The 24,702-nt window shown below is 53.6% G+C and overlaps 2 protein-coding genes across 2 annotated transcripts in view; one reads left to right on the forward strand and one right to left on the reverse strand.

Annotated features, from left to right (window-relative positions):
• Positions 1-925: 925 nt before the first annotated feature.
• Positions 926-15,747, reverse strand: NOSIP (nitric oxide synthase interacting protein). Its single transcript, XM_077789826.1, has 8 exons — positions 15,519-15,747; positions 14,483-14,588; positions 12,894-12,975; positions 11,341-11,504; positions 9,635-9,710; positions 6,209-6,402; positions 2,722-2,830; positions 926-1,108 (listed from the first exon to the last, which is right to left on the reverse strand). The coding sequence occupies exons 1-8, from the start codon at positions 15,586-15,588 to the stop codon at positions 1,037-1,039; spliced, it is 873 nt and encodes a 290-aa protein (XP_077645952.1). The 5' UTR covers positions 15,589-15,747; the 3' UTR covers positions 926-1,036.
• Positions 15,748-17,620: 1,873 nt separating this feature from the next.
• Positions 17,621-24,702, forward strand: part of PRR12 (proline rich 12) — a 42,575-nt gene continuing 35,493 nt past the window's right edge. The window contains exons 1-2 of the mRNA XM_077789827.1: positions 17,621-17,706; positions 20,312-20,424. Of these exons, the coding sequence (XP_077645953.1) occupies positions 17,621-17,706; positions 20,312-20,424 (199 nt within the window). The remainder of the gene's footprint in view (positions 17,707-20,311; positions 20,425-24,702) is intronic.

Raw genomic sequence — 24,702 nt, forward strand, 5'->3', positions numbered from 1 at the left:
GGGGTCCCTCCCCTCCCCCCCCGCCTTGCCCAGAAATTTTGGGGACCCCTCCCCAAAAAGGGGGCGTGCCAGCCGGGTTTGATTGACAGCTCCGGGGTTGGGGCTCCCCCCCTTTTGTGCCTGAGATGGGCGTGGCTTCCTGGAGGCCCCGCCCACTTTATTTTTGCCCAAAGCTGATTGGGCGTCGCCCACTGAGGCCACGCCCACTATGCTAATAAAGCTGGTGTGCTGAGCGCTGATTGGTTGCGGCGCGGGAGGGGGCGTGGCTTAAAGCGGCGAGGCGCGGGTGGGGGCCACACGGGGGGGAATTAAAAGGGCGACGGCGCCGCCAAATTTTGGAAGTTTTTGGGGCGCCCCAAAAAATTTTTGGGGGGTTCAAGGAGCGGAAACAGAAATTTTGGGGTGAAACGAGTTTATTTGGAGGGGGAAATGGGACCTGGGGGTTCCAGGGGGGTTTTGGGGGGAATTATGGGAATTTGGGGGGATTAATGGGAATTTGGGGGGGATTAATGGGAATTTGGGGGGATTAATGGAATTTGGGGGGATTAATGGGAATTTGGGGGATTAATGGGAATTTGGGGGGGATTAATGGGAATTTGGGGGGGATTAATGGGAATTTGGGGAAATAATGGGAATTTGGGGGGATTAATGGGAATTTGGGGGAAATAATGGGAATTTGGGGGAAATAATGGGAATTTGGGGGGATTAATGAGAATTTGGGGAGGAATTAATGAGCATTTGGGGGATTTACGGGAATTTGGGGGAAATAATGGGAATTTGGGGAGGAATTAACGGGAATTTGGGGGGGATTAATGGGATTTTGTGGGGGATTAATGAGAATTTGGGGGGATTAAGGGGATTTTGGGGGGAATAACGAGAATTTGGGAATTTTGAGGGGATTTTGGGGTTCCAGGCTGGATTTTGGGTGGAATTAAAGGGATTTTGGGGAGGATTAATAGGAATTTGGGGAAGATTAACAGGAATTTGGGGTTTTTTGGGGGATTTGGGGTTTTTTGGGGGGATTTTGGGGTCCCCCCTAGGCCTGCATCACCGGCCGGGATTTTTTGGCCTCCAGGGAAACTCCGGCGCCAGCGAAGCCGGTCCCGCCCTGGGGGGGAAAAGGGGTGAGGGGGGACCCCAAAATTGCCCAAAATCCCCCCAAAATCCAACCCGGAGCCCAAAAATCCCCAAAAATCCAACCCGGGGCCCAAAATCCCCCGAAAATCTCCCCAAAAATCCAACCCAGAGCCCAAAAATTCCCGAAATCCAACCCAGAGCCCAAAAATCCCCAAAATTTCACTCAAAACCCAGCCCAGAGCCCAAAATCCCCGAAAATCTCCCCAAAAATCCAACCCGGAGCCCAAAAATCCCCAAAAATCCAACCCGGAGCCCAAAATCCCCGAAAATCTCCCCAAAATCCAACCAGATCCCCAAACCTGAAAAATTTCACCCAAAATCCAACCCAGAGCCCAAAAATTGCTCTGAATTTCCCCCAAAACCCAAACCCAAAAGTTTCACCCAAAATCCCCCAAAAATACCAGAAATTCCCCCCAAAACTCCCCAAATCCCCCAAAATGCACCTAAAACCCCAAAAATCCCTAAAACTCCCCAAGAATCCCGAAAATCTCCACAAAATCCCAAAACTCCCCAAAATCCCCCCAAAAATCCCCCAAACTCTCCAAGAATCACCCAAACTCCCCAAAAATCCCCCCCAAAATTCCCAAATTTCCCCCAAAACTCCCCAAAAATCCCCCCAAAAATCCCCAAAACTCCCCGAAATCTCACAAAATCTCTCCAAAACTCCCCAAGAATCCCCAAAATCTCCACAAAATCCCCACAAAAATCCCCCAAACTCCCCAAGAATCCCCAAAATCCCCCTAAAACTCTCAAAAATCCCCAAAATCCCCCTAAAAATGCCCAAAACTCCCCAAAAATCCACAAAATCCCCAAAAATCCCCCCCAAAACTCCCAAAGAATCCCCAAAATCTTCCCAAAATCCCCCCAACTACCCAAAAATCCCCCCCAAAATCCTCCTCAAAACTCCCCAAAAAATCCCCCCAAAACCCTCCTAAATTCCCCCAAAATCTCCCCAAAAATCCCCCCAAAAATTCCCAAAAATCTGCAAAATCTCCCCTAAACTCCCCAAAATCCCTCCAAAAGTCCCCAAAATCCCCCAAATCACCCCAAACTCCCCCTCAAAAAATCCCCAAAAATCCCCTAAATTCCCCCATAATCCCCCAAAAAATCCCCCAAATCCCCCCCAAAACTCCCCAAGAATCCCCAAAATCCCAAAAATCCCCCAACTTCCCAAAAATCCTCCCCAAAATCCCCAAACTTCCCAAAATCCCCCTCAAAACTCCCCAAAATCCCCCAAAAATCCCCAAACTCCCCCCCAATATCTTCCCAAAATCCCCCAACTCCTCAAAAATCCCCCCAAAACTCCCCAAAAATATCCCCGCAAAATCCCCTAAATTCCCCCCAAATCCCCCCAAAATTCCCAAAAATCCGCAAAATCTCCCCAAAATCCCCCAAAAGTCCCCAAAATCATCCCAAACTCCCCATAATCCCCCTCAAAAAATCCCCAAAAATCCCCCCAAAATCCCCTAAATTCCCCCAAAATCCCCCCAAAATGCCCAAACTCCCCAAAAAATCCCCAAAATCCCCAAAATCTCCCCAAAAATCCCCAAATTCCCCAAATTCCCCCCAAATTCCCCGTCCCACCCTCTGCAGCTCGATGATGTCGCTCTCGCTCAGGGCGGCGCCGCTCAGCGGGTCCCGCATGGCCGGACGGAGCAGGCGCTGGACTGCGGCCAGAGTGACCACTGCCCCCCTGGGGAGTGACCACCGAGTGACCACTGAGTGACCACTGACCCCCTGGGGAGTGACCACCGAGTGACCACTGAGTGACCACTGACCCACAGTGACCACTGAGTGACCACTGAGTGACCACCGAGTGACCACTGACCCACAGTGACCACTGAGTGACCACTGAGTGACCACCGAGTGACCACTGACCCCCTGGGGAGTGACCACCGAGTGACCACTGAGTGACCACCGAGTGACCACTGAGTGACCAGTGACCACTGAGTGACCACTGAGTGACCACTGACCCACAGTGACCACTGCCCCCCTGGGGAGTGACCACCGAGTGACCACCGAGTGACCACCGAGTGACCCACAGTGACCCCTGAGTGACCACCGAGTGACCACTGAGTGACCACCGAGTGACCACCAAGTGACCAGTGACCACTGAGTGACCAGTGACCACTGAGCCCTGGGCACACGGGCAGTGGTCACTCATTGGTCACTCATTGGTCACTCAGGGTCACTCAGGGTCACTCAAGGTCACTCATTGGTCACTCAGGGTCTCTCATTGGTCACTAAGAGGCACTCATTGGTCACTCATTGGTCACTCAGGGTCACTCATTGGTCACTCAGGGTCACTCATTGGTCACTCAGGGGTCACTCAGGGTCACTCATTGGTCACTCGTTGGTCACTCAGGGTCACTCATTGGTCACTCAGGGTCACTCATTGGTCACTCAGGGGTCACTCAGGGTCACTCATTGGTCACTCATTGGTCACTCATTGGTCACTCATTGGTCACTCAGGGTCACTCATTGGTCACTCATTGGTCACTAAGGGGCACTCATTGGTCACTCATTGGTCACTCATTGGTCACTCATTGGTCACTCATTGGTCACTCAGGGTCACTCAGGGGTCACTCATTGGTCACTAAGGGGCACTCATTGGTCACTCATTGGTCACTCAGGGTCACTCATTGGTCACTCAGGGGTCACTCAGTGGTCACTCAGGGTCACTCATTGGTCACTCATTGGTCACTCATTGGTCACTCAGGGTCACTCATTGGTCACTCAGGGGTCACTCATTGGTCACTCAGGGGTCACTCATTGGTCACTCAGGGTCACTCAGTGGTCACTCATTGGTCACTCATTGGTCACTCAGTGGTCACTCATTGGTCACTCAGTGGTCACTCACGAGGGTCTCAGCACGGCGCAGGGCGTGGCGTTGCCCAGCGGGTCGCCGGTCAGCGCGCACACGTAGCGGTCACTGGGGGTCAGTCAGGGTCAGTCAATGGTCACTCATTGGTCACTCAGGGGTCAGTTACAGGTCATTGGTCACTCATTGGTCACTCAGTGGTCACTCAGTGGTCACTCACGAGGGCCGCAGCACGGCGCAGGGCGTGGCGTTGCCCAGCGGGTCGCCGGTCAGCGCGCACATGTAGCGGTCACTGGGGGTTAGTCAGTGGTCACTCAGGGTCAGTCAATGGTCACTCATTGGTCACTCAGGGGTCAGTTACAGGTCAGTGGTCACTCATTGGTCACTCAGTGGTCACTCAGTGGTCACTCACGAGGGTCTCAGCACGGCGCAGGGCGTGGCGTTGCCCAGCGGGTCGCCGGTCAGCGCGCACACGTAGCGGTCACTGGGGGTCAGTCAGGGTCAGTCAATGGTCACTCATTGGTCACTCAGGGGTCAGTTACAGGTCAGTGGTCACTCATTGGTCACTCAGTGGTCACTCAGGGGTCACTCACGATGGCCGCAGCACGGCGCAGGGCGTGGCGTTGCCAGCGGGTCGCCGGTCAGCGCGCACACGTAGCGGTCACTGGGGGTCAGTCAATGGTCACTCAGGGTCAGTCAATGGTCACTCATTGGTCACTCAGGGGTCAGTTACAGGTCATTGGTCACTCAGTGGTCACTCAGTGGTCACTCACGAGGGTCGCAGCACGGCGCAGGGCGTGGCGTTGCCCAGCGGGTCGCCGGTCAGCGCGCACACGTAGCGGTCACTGGGGGTCAGTCAATGGTCACTCAGTGATCAGTTACAGGTCAGTGGTCAGTCAGTGGTCAGTCAATGGTCACTCATTGGTCACTCAGGGGTCAGTGGTCAGTCAATGGTCACTCATTGGTCACTCAGGGGTCAGTGATCACTCAGTGGTCACTCAGTGGTCACTCATTGGTCACTCAGGGGTCACTCACGATGGCCGCAGCACGGCGCAGGGCATGGCGTTGCCCAGCGGGTCGCCGGTCAGCGCGCACACGTAGCGGTCACTGGGGGTCACTCAGTGGTCACTCAGGGGTCAGTGGTCACTCATTGGTCACTCATTGGTCACTCAGTGGTCACTCAGTGGTCACTCAGGGGTCAGTGGTCACTCAGTGGTCACTCAGTGGTCACTCAGTGGTCACTCACAAGGGTCTCAGCACGGCGCAGGGCGTGGCGTTGCCCAGCGGGTCGCCGGTCAGCGCGCACACGTAGCGGTCACTCGGGGTCAGTCAGTGGTCACTCAGGGTCAGTCAATGGTCACTCAGGGATCAGTTACAGGTCAGTGGTCACTCATTGGTCACTCAGTGGTCACTCAGTGGTCACTCACGAGGGCCGCAGCACGGCGCAGGGCGTGGCGTTGCCCAGCGGGTCGCCGGTCAGCGCGCACACGTAGCGGTCACTGGGGGTCAGTCAGGGTCAGTCAATGGTCACTCATTGGTCACTCAGGGGTCAGTTACAGGTCAGTGGTCACTCATTGGTCACTCAGTGGTCACTCACGAGGGTCTCAGCACGGCGCAGGGCGTGGCGTTGCCCAGCGGGTCGCCGGTCAGCGCGCACACGTAGCGGTCACTGGGGGTCAGTCAATGGTCACTCAGGGTCAGTCAATGGTCACTCATTGGTCACTCAGGGGTCAGTTACAGGTCAGTGGTCACTCATTGGTCACTCAGTGGTCACTCAGTGGTCACTCACGATGGCCGCAGCACGGCGCAGGGCGTGGCGTTGCCCAGCGGGTCGCCGGTCAGCGCGCACACGTAGCGGTCACTGGGGGTCAGTCAGGGTCAGTCAGTGGTCACTCATTGGTCACTCATTGGTCACTTAGTGGTCACTCAGTGGTCACTCACGAGGGTCTCAGCACGGCGCAGGGCGTGGCGTTGCCCAGCGGGTCGCCGGTCAGCGCGCACACGTAGCGGTCACTGGGGGTCAGTCAATGGTCACTCAGGGGTCAGTTACAGGTCAGTGGTCACTCATTGGTCACTCAGTGGTCACTCAGTGGTCACTCACGAGGGTCTCAGCACGGCGCAGGGCGTGGCGTTGCCCAGCGGGTCGCCGGTCAGCGCGCACACGTAGCGGTCACTGGGGGTCAGTCAGTGGTCACTCATTGGTCATTCAGGGGTCAGTCATTGGTCACTCAGGGGTCAGTGGTCACTCACGAGGGTCTCAGCACGGCGCAGGGCGTGGCGTTGCCCAGCGGGTCGCCGGTCAGCGCGCACACGTAGCGGTCACTGGGCGCTCGGGCCAGCAGGCGGGCGGGGCTCAGGCCGCGCTGGGCCGGGGTGAAGTGGACACTGACCAGCTGGGCCAGGCGCAGCCGCCGGCCGGACATGGGGCAGCGCGCGCCGCGCTCCTGGGGGACCAAAGCACACAAAATCAGCCAAATCAGCCCAAATCACCCAAAATCAGCCAAATCAGCCCAAATTCACCCAAAATCAGCCCAAATCAGCCAAATCAGCCCAAAATCACCCAAAATCAGCCAAATCAGCCCAAATTCACCCAAAATCAGCCAAATTCACCCGGAATCAGCCCAAATTCAACCGAATCAGCCAAATTCAGCCGAAATCACCCGAAATCAGCCCAAATTCACCCAAAATCAGCCCAAATTCAGCCAAAATCACCCGAAATCAGCCCAAATTAACCCGAAATCAGCCAAAATCAGCCCAAATTCACCCGAAATCAGCCCAAAATCAGCCAAATCAGCCCAAAATCACCCGAAATCAGCCCAAATTCACCCAAAATCAGCCAAATCAGCCCAAATTAACCCGGAATCATCCAAAATCAGCCCAAATTCACCCAAAATCAGCCCAAAATCAGCCAAATCAGCCAAATCAGCCCAAATTCACCTGAAATCAGCCCAAATTCACCCAAAATCAACCCAAATTCACCCGAAATCAGCCCAAATTCACCCGGAATCAGCCCAAAAATCAGCCCAAAATCACCCGAAATCAGCCCAAATCAGCCCAAATTCACCCGGAATCAGCCCAAATAAACCCGAAATAATTAAACCCAAAATCAGCCCAAATTAACCCAAAATCAGCCCAAAATCAGCCCAAATTAACCCGAAATTATCCAAAATCAGACCAAATTCACCCAAATCAGCCCAAAATCACCCAAAATCAGCCCAAATTAACCCGAAATAATTAAACCCAAAATCAGCCCAAATTAACCCGAAATCAACCCAAAATCAGCCCAAATTAACCCAAAATCAACCCAAATTAACCCGAAATAATTAAACCCAAAATCAGCCCAAATTAACCCGAAATCCACCCAAAATCAGCCCAAATTAACCCAAAATCAACCCAAATTAACCCGAAATAATTAAACCCCAAATAGCCCAAATTAACCCAAAATCAACCCCAAATCAGCCCAAATTAACCCAAAATCAGCCCAAATTAACCCGAAATTAAACCCAAAAATTAACCCCAAAAATAAACACAAAATCACCCGAAATAAACCCGAAATCAGACCAAATTAACCCGAAATTAAACCCAAAATCAGCCCAAATTAACCTGAAATTAAACCCAAAATAAACCCCAAATCAGCCCAAATTAACCCGAAATTAACCCCAAAAATAAACACAAAATAAACCCCAAAATCACCCGAAATAAACCCGAAATTAACCCAAAATTAGACCCAAACATAAACCCCAAAAATAAACACAAAATAACACAAACCCAAAATCATCCCAAATAAACCCAAAATTAACCCCAAAAATAAACACAAAATAAACCCCAAAAATAAATACAAAATAAACCCAAAATCAGCCCAAATAAACCCAAAATTAACCCCAAAAATAAACCTGAAATCATCCCAAATAAACCCAAAATTAACCCCAAAAACGAACCTAAAATCACCCAAAATAAACCCAAAATTATCCCCAAAAATAAATACAAAATCCCCTGAAATTAACCCAAAATTAAACCCAAAAATAAACACAAAATCACCCAAAATAAACCCAAAATTAGCCCCAAAAATAAACCTGAAATCACCCAAAATAAACCCAAAATCAGCCCAAAATTATCCCCGAAAATAACCCAAAATCACCCCAAAAACCCAAAAAAACCCAAAATCACCCCAAAACCCCCCAGTCAGTGCTCAGCGGTCAGTTGGTCACTCAGTGGTCAGTGGTCACTCAGTGGTCAGTGGTCACTCAGTGGTCACTCAGTGGTCAGTTGGTCACTCAGTGGTCACTCAGTGGTCACTCAGTGGTCAGTTGGTCAGTTGGTCACTCAGTGGTCAGTGGTCAGTTGGTCAGTGGTCAGTTGGTCACTCAGTGGTCAGTTGGTCACTCAGTGGTCACTCAGTGGTCACTCAATGGTCAGTGGTCAGTGGTCAGTGGTCAGTTGGTCAGTTGGTCACTCAGTGGTCACTCAATGGTCAGTGGTCAGTGGTCAGTGGTCAGTTGGTCAGTTGGTCACTCAGTGGTCACTCAATGGTCAGTGGTCAGTGGTCAGTTGGTCAGTTGGTCACTCAGTGGTCAGTTGGTCACTCAGTGGTCACTCAGTGGTCAGTTGGTCACTCGGTGGTCACTCAATGGTCAGTTGGTCAGTTGGTCACTCAGTGGTCAGTTGGTCACTCGGTGGTCACTCAATGGTCAGTTGGTCAGTTGGTCACTCAGTGGTCAGTTGGTCACTCAATGGTCAGTTGGTCAGTTGGTCACTCAGTGGTCACTCAGTGGTCAGTTGGTCACTCGGTGGTCACTCAATGGTCAGTTGGTCAGTTGGTCACTCAGTGGTCAGTTGGTCACTCGGTGGTCACTCAATGGTCAGTTGGTCAGTTGGTCACTCAGTGGTCAGTTGGTCACTCAGTGGTCAGTTGGTCACTCAATGGTCAGTTGGTCAGTTGGTCACTCAGTGGTCACTCAGTGGTCAGTTGGTCAGTTGGTCAGTTGGTCACTCAGTGGTCACTCAATGGTCAGTGGTCACTCAGTGGTCAGTTGGTCAGTTGGTCAGTTGGTCACTCGTTGGTCAGTTGGTCAGTTGGTCAGTTGGTCACTCAGTGGTCAGTTGGTCACTCTGGTCAGTTGGTCAGTTGGTCACTCAGTGGTCACTCAGTGGTCACTCAGTGGTCAGTTGGTCACTCTGGTCAGTGGTCACTCAGTGGTCACTCAGTGGTCAGTGGTCACTCAGTGGTCACTCAGTGGTCACTCAGTGGTCAGTGGTCAGTTGGTCAGTTGGTCACTCAGTGGTCAGTTGGTCACTCAGTGGTCAGTGGTCAGTTGGTCAGTTGGTCACTCAGTGGTCAGTGGTCACTCAGTGGTCAGTTGGTCAGTTGGTCAGTTGGTCACTCAGTGGTCAGTGGTCAGTTGGTCAGTTGGTCACTCAGTGGTCAGTGGTCACTCATTGGTCAGTTGTCACTCATTGGTCAGTTGGTCAGTTGGTCAGTTGGTCACTCAGTGGTCAGTTGGTCACTCTGGTCAGTTGGTCAGTTGGTCACTCAGTGGTCACTCAGTGGTCAGTTGGTCACTCTCGTCAGTGGTCACTCAGTGGTCAATGGTCACTCTGGTCAGTGGTCAGTGGTCAGTTGGTCACTCTGGTCAGTTGGTCACTCAGTGGTCACTCAGTGGTCAGTTGGTCACTCACGGGTCTCTGCAGCCGCTCGGCTCCGGCCTCGGGGGTCAGGGAGGGGATCCAGAAACTGGGGAGGGGTCCCGGGGGGCTGGGGAGGGGGAGGGGCTGAGATCCCAAAATAGCCCAAAATCCCCCAAAATAGCCCAAAATACCCCAAAATAGCCCAAAATACCCCAAAATAGCCCAAAATGTCCCAAAATATCCCAAAATGTCCCAAAATACCCCAAAATAGCCCAAAATACCCCAAAATAGCCCAAAATAGCCCAAAATGTCCCAAAATGTCCCAAAATGCCCCAAAATATCCCAAAATGTCCCAAAATGTCCCAAAATGTCCCAAAATGTCCCAAAATGCCCCAAAATACCCCAAAATGTCCCAAAATGTCCCAAAATGTCCCAAAATGTCCCAAAATACCCCAAAATATCCCAAAATGTCCCAAAATATCCCAACAATCCCAAAATGTCCCAAAATACCCCAAAATATCCCAAAATGTCCCAAAATGTCCCAAAATATCCCAAAATATCCCAAAACCCCCCCCAAATATCCCAAAATACCCCCAAAATATCCCAACATTCCCCCAAAATATCCCTAATATCCAAAATCCCAAAAAATCCCCAAATTCCCAAAAATCCCTAAATTCCAAAAAACTCCCAAAAATACCTTGAAAATTCCCCAAAAATCCCCAAATCCCCCCAAAAAATCACCCCAAAAAACTCCCCAAATTCTCCCAATATCCTCCTAAAAAATCCCCAAAATCACCCAAAATCCATCCCAAACCCCACCGAAACCGCCCAAATCCCCCAAATTCCCCAAAATTCATCCCAAACCCCCCAAAATCCATCCCAAAACCCCCCAAAATCTCCTGAAACCCCCCCAAATCCCCCCAAAATCACCCAAAATCCCCCCCAAAACCCACCCAAAATCCCCCCAAACCTCCCCAAAATCCTCCCCAAATTCCCCCAAACCCCCCAAAATCCACCCAAACCCCACCCAAATCCCCTCCAGAACCCCCAAAATCCCCCCAAAATCCCCCAAAATTCCTCTCCAGATCCTCCCAAACCCCCCCAAACCCCTCCAGCCCCCAAAATCCCCCCAAACCCCCCGAAATCCCCCCAACCCCCCCCAAATCCCACCCAAACCCCCCCAAACCCCTCCAGACCCCCCAAATCCTCCCCAAACCCCCCGAAATCCCACCCAAATACGCCCTGAATCCCCCCAAACCCACCCAAAATCCCCCAAAATCCCCCCAAACCTCCCAAAAACCCCCCCCAAACCCCCCCAGACCCCCCAAATCCCCCCCAAACCCTCCAAATCCCCCCCAAAATCCCCCCAAACCCCCCCCAATCCCCCAAATCCCCCCCAAAATCCCCCCAATCCCCCCCAAGCCCCCAAAATCCCCCCAAACCCCCCCAAGCCCCCCCAAAATCCCCCCCAGACCCCCCCAATCCCCCCCAAAATCCCCCCCAAACCCCCCCAAAATCCCCCCAAACCCCCCCCAAACTCCCCCCAAATCCCCCCCAAAATCCCCCCCAATCCCCCCCAAATCCCCCCCAAAATCCCCCCAATCCCCCCCAAACCCCCCCCAAACCCTCCAAATTCCCCCCCAAACCCTCCAAATCCCCCCCAATCCCCCCCAAATCCCCCCCAAACTCCCCCCAAATCCCCCCAGACCCCCCAAATCCCCCCCAAACCCCCCCAATCCCCCCGATCCCATCCCCGCTCACCGCTGCCCGCGGGGGTCTCGCTCCCGGCCCCGTTCCCCGCGGGGGTCTCGGCCTCCAGGAAGCTCCGGAGGGCAGCGCCCGCAGCCCCCCGCCCCTGACCCTGCCCCTGCCCCTGACCCTGCTGCTGCTGGCGCCGCTCGGCGCGCTGCCGCTGCCAGGCCTGCACCCCAAAAACCCACCAGGGACCCCAAAAATTCATCAGGGAACCCAAAATCCCCAAATCCGGGGGTTTGACCCCAAATTTCTGGGGTTTGACCCTGAATTTCTGGGGTTTGACCCCAAATTTCTGGGGTTTTACCCCGAATTTCTGGGGTTTTACCCCAAATTTCTGGGGTTTGACCCCAAATTTCTGGGGTTTTACCCCGAACTCCTGCCCCGCTGCCGCTGCCAGGCCTGCACCCCGAAAACGAGATGGGGACCCCAAAAATCCACCAGGGACCCGAAAAATGAGACAGGGAACCCAAAAACCCCAAATCCGGGGGTTTGACCCCAAATTTCTGGGGTTTGACCCTGAATTTCTTGGGTTTTATCCCAAATTTCTGGGGTTTTACCCCGAATTTCTGGGGTTTTATCCTGAATTTCTTGGGTTTTACCCCAAATCCTGGAGTTTTACCCCGAATTTCTGGGGTTTTATTCCAAATTTCTGGGGTTTTACCCCAAATCCGGGGATTTGACCCCGAATTTCTGGGGTTTTATTCCAAATTTCTGGGATTTTACCCCGAATTTCTGGGTGATTTGGGGATTTTTTGGGGGATTTTTTGGAGTTTCTTTGGGGGGATTTTGGGTTTTTTTGGGGGGGATTTTTTGGGGTTTTTGGGGGATTTGGGGATTTGGGGATTTTGGGAATTTTTGGGTTCTCACCTTGGTCTCGCGGGCGATTTTGGGATTTTTTTGGGGGATTTTGTGGGGTTTCTTTGGGTGTTTTTTGGGGGGATTTTGGGTTTTTTGGAGGGATTTTTTGGGGTTTTTGGGGGATTTGGGGATTTTTGGGGAATTTTGGGAATTTTTGGGTTCTCACCTTGGTCTCGCGGGCGATTTTGGGATTTTTTTGGGATTTTTTTGGGGTTTCTTTGGGATTTTTTGGGGGATTTTTTTGGGGTTTCTTTGGGGGTTTTTTGGGGGGATTTTGGTTTTTTTTGTGGGGGATTTTTTGGGGTTTTTGGGGGATTTGGGGATTTTTGGGGAATTTTGGGAATTTTTGGGTTCTCACCTTGGTCTCGCGGGCGATTTTGGGATTTTTTTGGGGTTTCTTTGGGATTTTTTGGGGGATTTTTTTGGGGTTTCTTTGGGGGTTTTTTGGGGGGATTTTGGTTTTTTTTGTGGGGGATTTTTTGGGGTTTTTGGGGGATTTGGGGATTTTTGGGGAATTTTGGGAATTTTTGGGTTCTCACCTTGGTCTCGCGGGCGATTTTGGGATTTTTTTGGGATTTTTTTGGGGTTTCTTTGGGATTTTTTGGGGGGATTTTGGGGGGGGATTTTTTGGGGTTTTTGGGGGATTTGGGGATATTTGGGGATATTTGGGGATTTTTGGGAATTTTGGGGTTCTCACCTTGGTCTCGCGGGCGATTTTGGTTTTCTGGTGCAGCAGGTACGCCACGATGGCCTCGCGCTCGTACAGGAACCCGTCGGGGCTGGGGAGATTCGGGAACCCCAAAATTATTTGGGGAACCCCAAAATTATTCGGGAGCGATTTGGGGTCGGGGCGACCAGAAATGGTGAAATTTGGGCAGTTTTGGGGTGGATTTTGGGGTTTTTTGGGTTTTTTTTTGGGGTTCTGTGGGGGTCTTGGTTGGGGTTTTGGGGGATTTGGGGATTTTTGGGGTTTTTTTGGGGGTATTTGGGGCTTCTTTGGGGTGGTTTTGGGGGATTTTGGCTTTTTTGGGGTGGTTTTGGGGGATTTTGGGGTTTTTTGGGTTTTATTTTGGGGTGGTTTTGGGGGATTTTGGGGTTTTTTTGGGGGCATTTTTGGGGTTTTTTTGGGGCAGTTTAGGGGATCTTGGTGCACTTTTGGGGTTATAATTTAGTTATTTTGGGGCTGATTTTGGGCTATTTTTGGGCTATTTCAGGGCAGGTTTGGGGCTATTTTTGGGCTGTTTTAGGGCAGTGTTGGGTCTATTTTTGGGTTATTTTTGGGCAGTTTTGGGGCTATTTTTGGGTTATTTCAGGGCTGATTTTGGGGCTATTTTTGGGCTATTTCAGGGCAGGTTTGGGGCTATTTCAGGGCAGTTTTGGGTCTATTTTTGGGCTATTTTTGGGCAGTTTTGAGGCTATTTCAGGGCTGGTTTGGGGCTATTTTTGGGCTATTTCAGGGCTGGTTTGGGTCTATTTCAGGGCTTGTTTTGGGCTGATTTTGGGCTATTTCGGGGCTGATTTTGGGCTATTTCAGGGCTGATTTTGGGCTATTTCTGGGGTGATTTTGGGCTATTTCTGGGCTATTTCAGGGCTGCTTTGGGGCTATTTCAGGGTAGTTTTGGGTCTATTTTTGGGCTGGTTTCGGGGCTACTTTGGGGCTATTTTTGGGGTATTTCAGGGCTATTTCTGGGCTATTTTTGGGCTATTTCAGGGCAGTTTTGGGGCTATTTCAGGGTAGTTTTGGGTCTATTTTTGGGCTGGTTTCGAGGCTGGTTTGGGGCTATTTTTGGGCTATTTCAGGGCAGTTTTGGGGCTATTTCAGGGCTGGTTTTGGGCTATTTCGGGGCTGATTTTGGGCTATTTCAGGGCAGTTTTGGGGCTATTTCGGGGCTGGTTTTGGGCTATTTCTGGGCTGATTTTGGGCTATTTCAGGGCAGTTTTGGGGCTATTTCTGGGCTGGTTTTGGGCTATTTCGGGGCTGATTTTGGGCTATTTCGGGGCTGGTTTTGGGCTATTTCGGGGCTGATTTTGGGCTATTTCGGGGCTGGTTTTGGGCTATTTCAGGGCAGTTTTGGGGCTATTTCTGGGCTGATTTTGGGCTATTTCAGGGCAGTTTTGGGGCTATTTCAGGGCTGGTTTTGGGCTATTTCTGGGCTGATTTTGGGCTATTTCGGGGCTGGTTTTGGGCTATTTCGGGGCTGATTTTGGGCTATTTCGGGGCTGGTTTTGGGCTATTTCGGGGCTGATTTTGGGCTATTTCGGGGCTGGTTTTGCTGCCTCGCTCACGTCACCACGGGGTCCCGGCAGGGCTGCAGCGACAGGCAGCAGCAATCGAAATCCTTGATGGCGTCACGGCCCAGCCGCACGCGCTGCGTGCCGTACCCCGAGGCGGCTGCGGGCAGCGGCGGCACGCGCGGCTCAGCCAACCAGAATCCCCAAAATCCCCCAAAATCTCCCCCCAGTGCCCCAAATTCCCCCAAATTCTCCCAAAATCTCCCCGAACCCCCCTGAAATCCCCCCGAAAGCCCCCCCAAATCCTCCAAAATCCCCCCAGAATCCCCCAAAATCCCCCAAAATCTCCCCGAATGCCCCCAGAATCCCCCCAAATCCCCCTGAAATCCCCCCAACCCTCCCCAAATCCCCCCAAATCCTCCAAAATCCCCCCAAATTCCTCAAATTCCCCCAGAATCCCCCCCAAATCCACCCAGAATTCCCCCAAATCCTCCAAAATCCCCCCAAAATCTCCTCCAAATCCCCCCAAATCCTCCAAAATCCCCCAAAATCCCCCTGAAATCTCCCAAAATCCCCCTCAAACCCCCCCAAATCCCCAAAATCCCCCTAAAATCCCCAAAATCCCCCCAAATCCCCCGAAATCCCCCCAGAATCCCCAAAATCTCCCCAAATTCCCCCAAATCCCCCCCCAAATCCCACCGAATCCCCCCAAAATCCCCCAAATTCTCCAAAATCCCCCAAAATCCCCTCCAAATCCCCCAAAATCCCCCAATCCCCCCAAAATCCCCCCGGAATCCCCCCCAAATCCCCCAAGTGCCCCCAAGTGCCCCCAAACCCCCCAAATCCCCCCCTCAAACCCCCCAATCCCCCCCAAATCCCCCAGAATTCCTCCAAATCCCCCCCAATCCCCCCAAAATCCCCCCCAATCCCCCCCCAAATCCCCCCCAATCCCCCCAGTTCCCCCCCAATCCCCCCCAAATCCCCCCCAATCCCCCCCAATCCCCCTCAAACCCCCCCAATCCCCCCCAAAATCCCCCCCAATCCCCAATCCCCAATCCCCCTCAATCCCCGCTCCCCTCCCGCAGCGCACCCGTGTCCTTGCGCCGCTCGTGGTAGCTGTACACGGCCCCCGCCGTGCAGTTCTTGCCGTGCCGCGTCATGGCCGCGCCCGCGGGGATCCGGAGCGGGATTCCAAACGAGCCCCGGGGGTTTTTTTGGGTTTTTTTGGGGGTTTTTTTGGAGTTTTGTTTTTTGGGGCCTCGCGCCCGCCTCGGGCCGGCAGCGGCGGAAGCGGCGGAAGCGGCGGAAAGCGGAGACCGGAAGTGCGGCCGGGAAAAGGGTCCGGGTGGGGGCGGCGAGGTTTGGTTCCGCCCGTGCAGACCGCAGCGCCCAGTTCCGCCCGGGAGGGGTTTTTTTGGGGGAGATTTTGTGGGTTTTTGGTTTTTTTTTTTTTTACGGGGGGGCTCCCGCCCGCCGGCAGCGGCGGAAAGGGGGAAGCGGAGACCGGAAGTGCGGTGAAGAAAAGGGTCCGGGTGGGGGCAGCGAGGTTTGGTTCCGCCCGGTTGGCGCCAGTTCAGCCTCCCTCAGCACGCTAGCCACGCCCACTTCGTGCTGCTCCACGTCGCCACGCCCCCAGAGGCGGAAACCCCTATGGCCACGCCCCAGCCACGCCCTTCGCCCATAGAAAATGCCTGGCCCCGCCCCTCAGGGCTCCCGCCACTCTCTGGCCACGCCCCATTTGCATATGGGGAAACCCCGCCCCCTTCCTCCTGCATCAACGCCGCGTGGCCACGCCCCCTCGGCACTTCCACCACCGTTTGCCACGCCCCCTTCCATACATGGAGCCTGTTAGCCCCGCCCCTTCGTCGCCTATAGGTGTGGCTTGGCCCCGCCCATAAACGGCTTGCTACGTGCGACCACGCCCATTTCCAGATGTGGAAGTGTTTGGCCACGCCCCCACGGAATCCCGCCGTCGTTTGGTCACGCCCCTTTTCCATATAGGGAAGTCTTTAGCCACGCCCCCTTTTCCCGCCGCGTGGCCCCGCCCCCTCAGCAGTGTATTTTATTCTGACCACGCCCCTTTTCCATACATTAAAGCGCTAAACCCCGCCCATTCATTTCCGCGTGGCCCCGCCCCCTCCGCGCTCTGTTCCCCTTTGGCCACGCCCCTTTTTCATATATGGAAGCGCTAAGCTCCGCCCCTTTCTCCCCGCGTGGCCACGCCCCCTCAGCGCTCTGTTCCCATTTGGCCACGCCCCTTTTCCATATATGGAAGCGCTAAGCTCCGCCCCTTTCTCCCCGCGTGGCCACGCCCCCTCAGCGCTCTATTCCACTCTTGCCACGCCCCTTTTCCATATATCGAAGCGCTAAGCTCCGCCCCTTTCTCCCCGCGTGGCCACGCCCCCTCAGCGCTCTGCTCCCCTTTGGCTACGCCCCTTTTCCATATATGGAAGCGCTAAGCTCCGCCCCTTTCTCCCCTCGTGGCCACGCCCCCTCAGCGCTCTGCTCCCCTCTTGCCACGCCCCTTTTCCATATATGGAAGCGCTAAGCCCCGCCCCTTTCTCCCGCGTGGCCACGCCCCCTCAGCGCTCTGTTCCCATTTGGCCACGCCCCTTTTCCATATATGGAAGCGCTAAGCCCCGCCCCTTTCTCCCCGCGTGGCCACGCCCCCTCAGCGCTCTGTTCCCCTCTTGCCACGCCCCTTTTCCATATACGGAAGGCGAAGCTCCGCCCCTTTCTCCCCGCGTGGCCACGCCCCCTCAGCGCTCTGTTCCCCTCTTGCCACGCCCCTTTTCCATATATGGAAGCGCTAAGCCCCGCCCCTTTCTCCCGCGTGGCCACGCCCCCTCAGCGCTCCCGCCACAGCGTGGCCCCGCCCCTTTTCCCATGTACGGCGGCGCTCGGCCCCGCCCCCTTCCCCGCGCGGGCATTGTCCGGCCCCGCCGCTGGCCCCGCCCCTTTTCCCTTATATGGCCCTGCGCTGGCCCCGCCCCCCGCTCCCCATTGGCCGGCGGCCGCCCCGCCCCTCCCGCCGCGCGCCCGCCGCCGCGCGGGGCAGTGTGGGAGGAAGCGGCGGCGCGCGGCCCCGCTCCATCATGGCGGCTCCGTGAGGCGCCCCCGGCCCGGCCGCCCCCGGCCCCCCCCCGGCCCCCCGGCCCTCGAACCCGCCCGGCCCCGGGGGGCGCCGCCCCCATGGACAGGAACTACCCCGGAGCCGGGTTCGGGGACCCGCTCAGCGCCGGGCCCGGCTGGAGCTACGAGCGCTCGGCCAAGGCCAGGTGAGGGGGGGGGCGGCGGAGGGGGGAGGGGGATGGGGGGAGGGGGTGAGGGGGGGGTTGGGGTGGGGGTCCCGTTACAGCCCAATTGGGGTGGGGGTCCCGTTACAGCCCAATTGGGGTGGGGGTCCCGTTACAGCCCAATCAGGGTGAGGGTCCCGTTATAGCCGAATTGGGGTGGGGGTCCCGTTATTGCAGGAATTGGGGTGAGGGTCCCGTTACAGCCCAATTGGGGTGGGGGTCCCGTTATAGCCAAATTGGGGTGGGGTTCCCGTTATTGCAGGAAATGGGGTGAGGGTCCCGTTACAGGAGGAATTGGGGTGGGGGTTCCGTTATTGCAGGAATTGGGGTGGGGGTCCTGTTATACCCAAATTGGGGTGGGGGTCCCGTTATACCCAAATTGGGGTGGGGGTCCCGTTATACCCAGATTGGGGTGAGGGTCCCGTTACAGCGGGAATTGGGGCGAGGGTCCCGTTATACCCAAATTGGGGTGAGGGTCCCGTTACAGGAGGAATTGGGGTGGGGGTCCCGTTATTGCAGGAATTGGGGTGAGGGTCCCGTTACAGAGGAATTGGGGGTGAGGGTCCTGTTGTTGCGGAAATTGGGGTGGGGGTCCCGTTATACCCGAATTGGGGTGAGGGTCCCGTTACAGGAGGAATTGGGGTGGGGGTCCCGTTATTGCAGGAATTGGGGTGGGGGTCCTATTATACTCGAATTGGGGTGAGGGTCCCGTTATACCCAAATTGGGGTGGAGGTCCCGTTACAGCGGAATTGGGGCGGGGGTCCCGTTATTGCAGGAATTGGGGTGAGGGTCCCGTTACAGAGGAATTGGGGGTGAGGGTCCTGTTGTTGCGGAAATTGGGGTGGGGGTCCCGTTATACCCCAATTGGGGTGAGGGTCCCGTTATACCCAAATTGGGGTGAGGGTCCCGTTACACTCGAATTGGGGTGGGGGTCCCGTTGTAGCGGGAATTGTGCTAGGATTTGGGGTGTTCAATCTGTATTGGGGTGCTGGGATCCCCTATCAGTGGGATTTGGGATGCTGGGAATCCCCTTACTCCAGAATTTGGGGCGCAGGGATCCAGTTGTTCTGGGTTTGGGGTGAGGGTCCCATTACAGCAGGAATTGGGGTGCTGGGATCCCGTTACTCCAGGATTTGGGGTGCTGGGATCCCGTTTCTCCGGGATTTGGGGTACTGGGATCCCGTTATTCTGGGATTTGGGGTGCAGGTATCCCCTTACTCCGGGATTTGGGGTGCTGGGATCCCATTATTCCGGGATTTGGGGTGCTGGAATCCCGTTATTCCGGGATTTGGAGTGCTGGGATCCCGTTTCTCTGGGATTTGGGGTGCTGGAATCCTGTTTCTCCGGGATTTGGGGTGCTGGGATCCCGTTTCTCCGGGATTTGGGGTGAGGGGATCCCCTTACTCCAGAATTTGGGGTGCTGGGATCCTGTATCAGCAGGATTTGGGGTGTGGGGATCCCTTTTCAGCGGGATTTGAGGTGCTGGGATCCCATTTCTCCGGGATTTGAGGTGCTGGAATCCCGTTATTCTGGGATTTGGGGTGCTGGGATCCCATTACAGAGGGATTTGGAGTGCTGGGATCCCGTTACTCTGGGATTTGGGGTGCTGGGATCCCCTTTCTCCAGGATTTGGGGTGAGGGGATCCCGTTACTCCGGGATTTGGGGTGTTGGGATCCTGTTACACCGGGATTTGGGGTGTGCTGGGATTTGGGGACCTCCAGGATTTGGGGTGTCACACTTGTGTGTGTCTGTGTCACACCAGTGTAGATGTGTCACACCTGTGTGTAGGTGTGTCACACCTATGTGTGCCTGTGTCACACCTGTGTGTGGCTGTGTCACACCTGTGCCTGTGTCACACCTATGCCTGTGTCACACCTGTGTACAGCTTGTGTGCGGCTGTGTCATACCTGTGCCTGTGTCACACCTGTTTGCGCCTGTGATACACCTGTGTGTGCTGTTTCACACCTGTGGTTGTGTCACACCTGTAAGTGTGTCACACCCGTGTGCGGCTGTGTCACACCTGTGCCTGTGTCACACCTGTGTGTGCTTGTGTCACACGTGTGTGTGCCTGTGTTATACCTGTGCCTGTGTCACACCTGTAGGTGTGTCACACCTGTGTGCCTGTGTCACATCTGTGCCTGTGTCACACCTGTGTGCAGCTGTGTCACACCTGTGCCTGTGTCACACCTGTAGACGTGTCACACCTGTGTGTGACTTTGTCACACCTGTTTGTGCCTGTGTCACACCTGTGGGTGCCTGTGTCACACCTGTGTGTGCTGGTGTCATACCTGTGGGTGTGTCACACCTGTAGGTGTCACAGCGTTGTGGGGCAGTGACAGTCACACCTGTCCCTATCTCCAGCCCAGTGTGAGGTGTGGGTGTGACAATCCCGTGTGACACACCTGTCCCTGACACACCTGTCGCTGTCCCCAGCCTGGGGGGGTTGTTTTGGTGTGGGTGTGACAATCCCGTGTGACACACCTGTCCCTGACACACCTGTCGCTGTCCCCAGCCTGGGGGGGTTGTTTTGGTGTGACAATCCCGTGTGACACACCTGTCCCTGACACGCCTGTCCCTGTCCCCAGCCTGGTGTACGGGGGCTCGCGGGGGTCGCACCCCGACCCCGACCTGCTGCACCGGCAGCCCTACGGAGCGCCCCACCCGCTGCAGGGCTATGCGGCCAACCACCACCCGCCAGGTACCGCGCTCCGGCGCCTTGTGTCACCTATTGTCACCTTGTGTCACCTTGTGTCACCTATTATCACTCCTTGTCATCTTTTGTCACCTATTGTCACCTTGTGTCACCTATTGTCACCCCATTACCTACGGTCACCTTCTGTCACCTTCCGGCACCTTCTGTCACCTTCTGTTCACCTATTGTCACCTCTTGTCACCTATTGTCACCCCATCACCTACGGTCACCTTCCAGCACCTTCTGTCACCTTCTGTCACCTACTGTCACCTCATCACCTATTGTCACCTATTGTCACCTTTTGTCACCTTCTGTCACCCATTGTCACCCCATCGCCTATTGTAATTTATTGTCACCTCATCACCTACTGTCACTTTCTGTCACCTATTGTCACCTTCCGGCACCTTCTGTCACCTATTGTCACCCCATCACCTACGGTCACCTTCTGTCACCTATTGTCACCTTCTGTCACCTTCTGTCACCCCTTGTCACCTTCTGTCACCTACTGTCACCTACTGTCACTCTTTGTCACCTTACTATCACCTTCTGTCAACTGTTGTCACCTATTGTCACCCCATCACCTATTGTCACCTATTGTTACCTTCTGCCACCCATTGTCACCCCATCACCTTCTGTCACCTTTTGTCACCTTCTGTCACCTTCTGTCACTCCTTGTCACCTTCTTTCACCTATTGTCACCCCATCACCTACTGTCACCTACTGTTACCTTCTGCCACCCATTGTCACCCCATCACCTTCTGTCACCTATTGTCACCCTATCACCTACTGTCACCTGTCACCTTCTGTCACCCATTGTCACCTACTGTCGCTGTTTGTCACTTTGTGTCACTTTCTGTCATGTTCTGTCACCTACAGTTACTTGTTGTCACCTTCTGTCACTGCTTGTCACTTTTGTCACTTACTGTCACTCCTTGTTACCTTCTGTCACCTATTGTCACCTTCTGTCACCTACTGTCACCTACTGTCACCTCCTCACCCACTGCCACTCCTTGTCACCTTCTGTCACTCCTCATCACCCTGTCACCTTCTGTCACCCCATCACTTGTTGTCACTCCTTGTCACCTTCTGTCACCTTCTGTCACCTTCTGTCACCTTCTGTCACCCCATCACTTGTTGTCACTCCTTGTCACCTTCTGTCACTCCTCATCACCCTCTGTCACCTTCTGTCACCCCATCACCCACTGTCGCTGCTTGTCACCTTCTGTCACCTGTTGTCACCTACTGTCATTCCTTGTCACCTTCAGTCATCTTCTGTCACCTTCTCTTGCCCCCTGTCACCTACTGCCACCTACTTCCACTTTCTGTCACCTTCTGTCACCTTCTGTCACCTTTTGTCACCTCCTGTCCCCTCCTGTCACCCACCCCGTGTCACCCTGACCGTCCCTGTGTCACTTTGTCACTTCAATGTCCCAGCGCTGTCACCCTGCCACATTTGTCCCCCCCTCACATTTCCCGCTTTTTCTCCCCTCATTTCCCGCTCTTTTTTCCCCTCACGTTTCCCACCTTTTTCCCCCTCACCTTTCCCACTTTTTCCCCTCATTTTTCCCGCCCTTTCCCTCTCACATTTTCCACCCTTTTTCCCCTCACGTTTCCCACTCTTTTCCCCCTCAAGTTTCCCACCATTTTTCCCCCTCACGTTTCCCGCTCTTTTCTCCCCTCACATTTCCCGCCTTTTTCCCCCTCACGTTTCCCGCCCTTTCCCCCTCACATTTCCCACTTTTTCCCCTCATTTTTCCCACCCTTTCCCTCTCACATTTCCTGCTCTTTCCTCCCTCACATTTCCCTCTCTTTTCCCCCTCACATTTCCCTCCCTTTTCTCCCCTCATTTCCCGCCTTTTTTCCCCTCACATTTCCCACCTTTTTCTCCCCTCACATTTCCCACTCTTTTCTCCCCTCACGTTTCCTGTTCTTTTTCCCCCTCACGTTTCCCGCCCTTTTTCCCCCTTCATGTTTTCCCACCTTTTTGCCCCTCACTTTTCCTGCCCTTTTTTCCCCTCACCTTTCCCACTTTTTCTCCCTTCACTTTTCTCACCCTTTCTCCCCTCACGTTTCCCGCCCTTTCCCCCTCACATTTCCCACTTTTTCCCCTCATTTTTCCCACCCTTTCCCTCTCACATTTCCTGCTCTTTCCTCCCTCACAATTCCCGCCTTTTTCCCCCTCACTTTTCCTGCCCTTTTTCTCCCTCACGTTTCCCGCTCTTTTTTCTCCCTCACATTTCCCGCTCTTTTTTCCCCCTCACGTTTCCTGCTCATTTTTCCCCTCACATTTCCCACTCTTTTTCCCCCTCACATTTGCCATCCTTTTCTCCCCTCACGTTTCCCCCACTTTTCTCCCCTCACGTTTATCACCATTTTCTCCCTTCACCTTTCCCTCCCTTTCCTCTCCTCATATTTTGGGTTCTTTTTCCCCCCTCACATTTCCCTCCCTTTTTCCCCCTCATGTTTCCCTCCCTTTTCTCCCCTTGTTTCCCGCCTTTTTTCCCTCACATTTCCCACCTTTTCCCCCCTCACATTTCCCACTTTTTCCCCTCATTTTACTCGCCCTTTTTCCCCTCACATTTCCCGCTCTTTTTCCCCTCACTTTTCCCACCCTTTCCCCCCTTTTTCCCCTGACATTTGCCACCAATTCTCCCTCACATTTCCCAGTATTCCCTGCCTTTTTTCCCCTTACATTTCCAGTGCTTTTCCCCATTTCCTACCCTTTTCCCCTCATGTTTCCCACTCACACTTCTCCCCCCACATTTCTCACTTTTTCCCCAAATCCTACCCGCCATCTTCCCCTCATGTTTCTGCTATCTTGACCCCTCACATTTCCACTCTTTGCCCCTTCACATTTCTCACTTTTTTCTGCTCACCTTTCCCACCAATTCTTCCCTCATGCATTTGTTCCTCTCATATTTTCCACCTTTTTTCCCTTCAAGTTTCTTTCTTATTTCCTTCCTCGTGTTTGCCACCATTTTGTGTTGACAAGTTTTTCACTTTTCTTTTAATTTATGGGTTTTTTTACGTTTTTGCTGTTAACGTTTCCTGCTGATTTTTCTCTTTGCGTTTTCTGCTGCTTTGTTTTCTCATTTCCCACCCTTTCCCCCTCACATTTCCCACTTTTTTTGCCTCTAAAATTTCTTACTCTTTTTTTTCCCCTCACATTTCCCGCCTTTTTCTCCCCTCACGTTTCCTGCCAATTTTCCTCCTCACATTTCCCACTCTTTTCCCCTCACATTTCCCACATTTTTTCCCTCACATTTCCCACCAATTCTTCCTGCATTCCCTTTTTTTTGTTCTCTCAAGTTTTACGCTTTTTCTCACATTTTTCATCTTTTTTCCTGTAACATTTCTCACCAATTTTTCTTGTTATATTTGTTGTCACGTTATTGTCTCGTTTTCTGCCCTTCTCCCTCTCAAATTTCCCACCCTTTTTTCCCTCATGTTTCCCAGTGTTCACCTCACATTTCCTGCCCTTTTCTCCCCTCACATTTCCTGCTCTTTTTCCCACGTTTTCTTCCCTCACATTTCCAATTTTCCCCTCGTACCCTTTTTTCCTCCCTTGCATTTCCTGCTTTTTCCCCCCCTCACATTTCCCACCCTTTTCCCCTTCAGTTTTCTGGCTATTTCCTTTTATGCATTTGTCATTTTGTCCATTCAAGTTTTACACTTTCCTTTTCCATGTCTCACTTTTTCTTCCCTAACATTTCCTACCAATTTTTCTCTTTATGTTTCTTGTTGCTTTGTTGTCTCATTTCTCACCCATTTTCCCCTCATGTTTCCCATTCTTTGCCCCTCACATTCTTTACTCTTTTTTTCTGTCACGCTTCCTGCTCTTTATCCCCTCACATTTCCCTTTTTTTTTCTCTTCATATTTCCCCCCTTTTCCCCTCACATTTCCCCCCTTTTCCCCCTCACATTTCCCCCCTTTTCCCCCTAACATTTCCTTTTTTTCCCTCACATTTTCTCCCTTTTCCCCTCACATTTTCCCCTATTTCCCCCCACATTTTCTCCCTTTTCCCCTCACATTTCCCCCCTTTTTCCCCTCACATTTCTCACTTTTACCCCCTTACATTTCCCCTTTTTCCCCCCACATTTTCCCCCATTTTCCCCCTACCATTTCCCCCCTTTTCCCCTCACATTTTCCCCCTTACTCTCATGGTGTCCCCACATCCCTGAGCTGTCCCCGAGGTGTCCCCACATCCCCAGGGTGTCCTCAGGGTGTCCCCCAGGTGTCCCCAGGGCTGCTCCACTCAGGGTCACCCCAAACTGTCCCCTCAA

This window comes from Lonchura striata, chromosome 38 (genome assembly GCF_046129695.1).
Source record: "Lonchura striata isolate bLonStr1 chromosome 38, bLonStr1.mat, whole genome shotgun sequence".
Classification (NCBI taxonomy): Eukaryota; Metazoa; Chordata; class Aves; order Passeriformes; family Estrildidae; genus Lonchura; species Lonchura striata.

What these genes read in the sequence shown, in the direction of transcription:
- NOSIP (XM_077789826.1), bottom strand. Translation starts at nt 15,588, where the DNA reads ATGACGCGGCACGGCAAGAACTGCACGGCGGGGGCCGTGTACAGCTAC. An exon ending in AAATCGCCCGCGAGACCAAG is followed by an intron (nt 11,505 to 12,893) that starts GTGAGAACCCCA and finishes TTTGGGGTGCAG; the next exon opens with GCCTGGCAGCGGCAGCGCGC. An exon ending in ACCCCCGCGGGCAGCGGTGA is followed by an intron (nt 9,711 to 11,340) that starts GCGGGGATGGGA and finishes CCCCCTCCCCAG; the next exon opens with CCCCCCGGGACCCCTCCCCA.